The sequence below is a fragment of the Chelonoidis abingdonii genome, chromosome 5 (genome assembly GCF_003597395.2).
Source record: "Chelonoidis abingdonii isolate Lonesome George chromosome 5, CheloAbing_2.0, whole genome shotgun sequence".
In the NCBI taxonomy this organism is placed as follows: Eukaryota; Metazoa; Chordata; order Testudines; family Testudinidae; genus Chelonoidis; species Chelonoidis abingdonii.
The window spans coordinates 65,836,049-65,838,651 of NC_133773.1; the positions used below are offsets into that span (position 1 = coordinate 65,836,049).

Here is a 2,603-nt window from a genome sequence, read left to right on the forward strand (position 1 = left end):
GGTCACAGTGGTGCACTGTGGGATACCGCCCGGAGGCCAATACCGTCGATTTGCAGCCACACTAACCATAATCTGATATGGTAATACCGATTTTAGTGCTACTCCTCTCATCAGGGAGGAGTACAGAAACCGATTTAAAGAGCCCTTTATATCGATATAAAGGGCCTCGTAGTGTGGACGGGTACAGCGTTGAATTGGTTTAACGCTGCTAAAATCGGTTTAAACGCATAGTGTAGACCAGGCCTAAATTTGTTAGTCACTAAGGTGCCACAAGTACTCCTGTTCTTTTTGCGGATACAGACTAACACGGCTGCTACTCTGAAACCAGTTAAGGTAGTTAGGCTAATGCAGGCGCCTGACTCCAAGTAACCGATAAAGGGTCAGTTAAGGCTGTTAGGCTAATGGAGACAGCTGGAACTGTCCTGCTCACAGTGCTTAAAAGCTCTCCTTCCAGAGAGCCCAGGTTAAAGGAGCTGGAGGAGAGGAAGCATTGCTGAATCCTAAGGTAAGGGTGCAGCTAGGAAAAGGGGACCAAGGAGAAGTGGCCCAGGGAATCAAAGCAGCACCAGTGGTGAAGGGGAAACTGCCAACAGCTGCTGCTTTTAGGGTCCCTGGGCTGTAACTGGGAGTAGAGGGTGGGGCTGGGTTCCCCCCACCCCCTTGCTCTACAGCAACCCCCAGAGAGGGGAAGCAGGCCTGGGTCTAGGCAGGAGGCAGGACTGCACCTACTGAGCTCTAAGGAACAACAAAGACTGTGGGGTATTCCCCCTTCCTACCTCCCACACTGGCCTGTGATGAAAGTAGTTTAATAAAGCTGTGACCTTTGCCACTACACAAAGAAAGGGAGGTCACATTGAGGGCCTTAGTGAGCTTCTGAGGCCACGGATCTGCCAGGAAGCATGGGACCCACGGATACAGGCTCAGAACTTTGTCACACTGGGTTTTCAGGCTTATTCATGTTTTTACTGTTAATTTCCTTTTGGTGCTGGTGGCATAGTTTTCAGCGCTCAGGTTTTTTTAATACCACAGGGAACATTATTGCCTTGAAAGAACTTCCCTCTTTTTAGAGTCTTCCTCTAATATATGAGGATAACTCAGCTCTGACAATAGGTAAATAGCACAGCAGTCAATAAAGAGGGATTTTAAAAATCATAGCAGGGAAGACTGTGCTGTTTCCACTATAACTGCACTGCCTCACCACATGTACTTGGTTGTAACATGGCTTTTTCATTATCAAAACATGGGTGCTCACTCAGCATTTCCATGAAATCCTCTTCAGATGCTGTTGAAATTTCAATGTGGTTCCTGCCACCATTGTGCAAAAGACCCAACTGATGGTACATACTTCCTTCACTTATTCAAGTCCGTTAGCTCTCTGGTGAGATAACATAACTTCTGACTGTATTTGCCATCTGCAGCTGGTCCTGTTCGGAGTTTGACTTGAATGAAATCCGCCTGATAGTTTACCAGGATTGTGAGAGAAGAGGCAGACAGGTCTTGTTTGATTCCAAAGCAGTGCGCAAAGTTGATGAGGCAGCAGCTCAGGTATGAAAATTAATATGCTTCTGTCCTTTGATTCTTTTTTGTTCTCTGGCCCCAAATGGAAATAATTTAAAGAGACAATGCTCATTTCTGCATTTTCTGTTGGAAGTTTTTGCTGCATTTGTTGTGGGTGCAAACTTTTTTGAAATATGCAGGACATGCCTGTTACAGCTACCTCCGAAAAGCCTAAAATAACATATTCCAGCTTACTGCCATTTAAAAAAAATATGGTGACTGATATAAAACAAAGTAGGCCCTCCTCATAGGCATTGCTGAATGGACTTGATCCTTTTTTACTTGAGTATTTTTCTGACATCAACAAGCTGATCATTTTTCATTTCTTAGGCCCAATCCTTGCACAAGTTGCACAGAGATATCTGCTTATTTCACTGGGAGTTGGCACATGTTCTGATGCACTTGGCTTCCCTTTGGACCTCTTCAGTTAAACCAATAAAGTCACTGGTTTTTTTGGTTTTTTTTTTTTTTGTTACCACTCCATGTTTCTTACTTTTTGTAGAGTAGAGTGTGTGCCCGTGACTGAGACAATAGCAAACAATACATGAATTTGAATGTTGTGAGACAAACCAGCAAAAACAAGGAAATGTACAGTTAAGGTATGGCTTGATCTCTGCCAGTATCTGGATCTACAAGGCTACACTTAAACAGTACACCTCTACCCCAATATAACGCTGTCCTCGGGAACCAAAAAATCTTACTGCATCGTAGGTGAAACTGCATTATATCGAACTTGCTTTGATCTGCCAGAGTGCGCAGCCCCGCCCCTCCGGAGCACTGTTTTACCGCGTTATATCCGAATTCATGTTATATAGGGTCACGTTATATCAGAGTAGAGGTGTACAGGTCTGTCGCATCTTAGGCAGGGGTTCCGTTCTGCGGTTATTGTGTAAAGCAAAAACTGTGTATAGTCAAAACCCCAACCCCTTTAAATCCTGCCCGCAGCTCCGGCGGCGGGGCTGTGGGGAGGAGGGCATTTAAAGGGCCGGTGGAGCCCATTAAATGCGCCCCCCCCGGTCCCACCGCCGGAGCTGCGGGCAGGATTT

General features: G+C 45.6%; 1 protein-coding gene across 2 annotated transcripts in view; it reads left to right on the forward strand.

Moving 5' to 3' along the window:
* Positions 1 to 2,603, forward strand: part of FNIP2 (folliculin interacting protein 2) — an 81,789-nt gene that overhangs the window by 34,609 nt on the left and 44,577 nt on the right. For both annotated transcript variants that reach the window (XM_032803450.2, XM_032803452.2), the window contains exon 2: positions 1,419 to 1,545. In XM_032803450.2, coding sequence (XP_032659341.1) covers positions 1,419 to 1,545 — 127 coding nt within the window. The remainder of the gene's footprint in view (positions 1 to 1,418; positions 1,546 to 2,603) is intronic.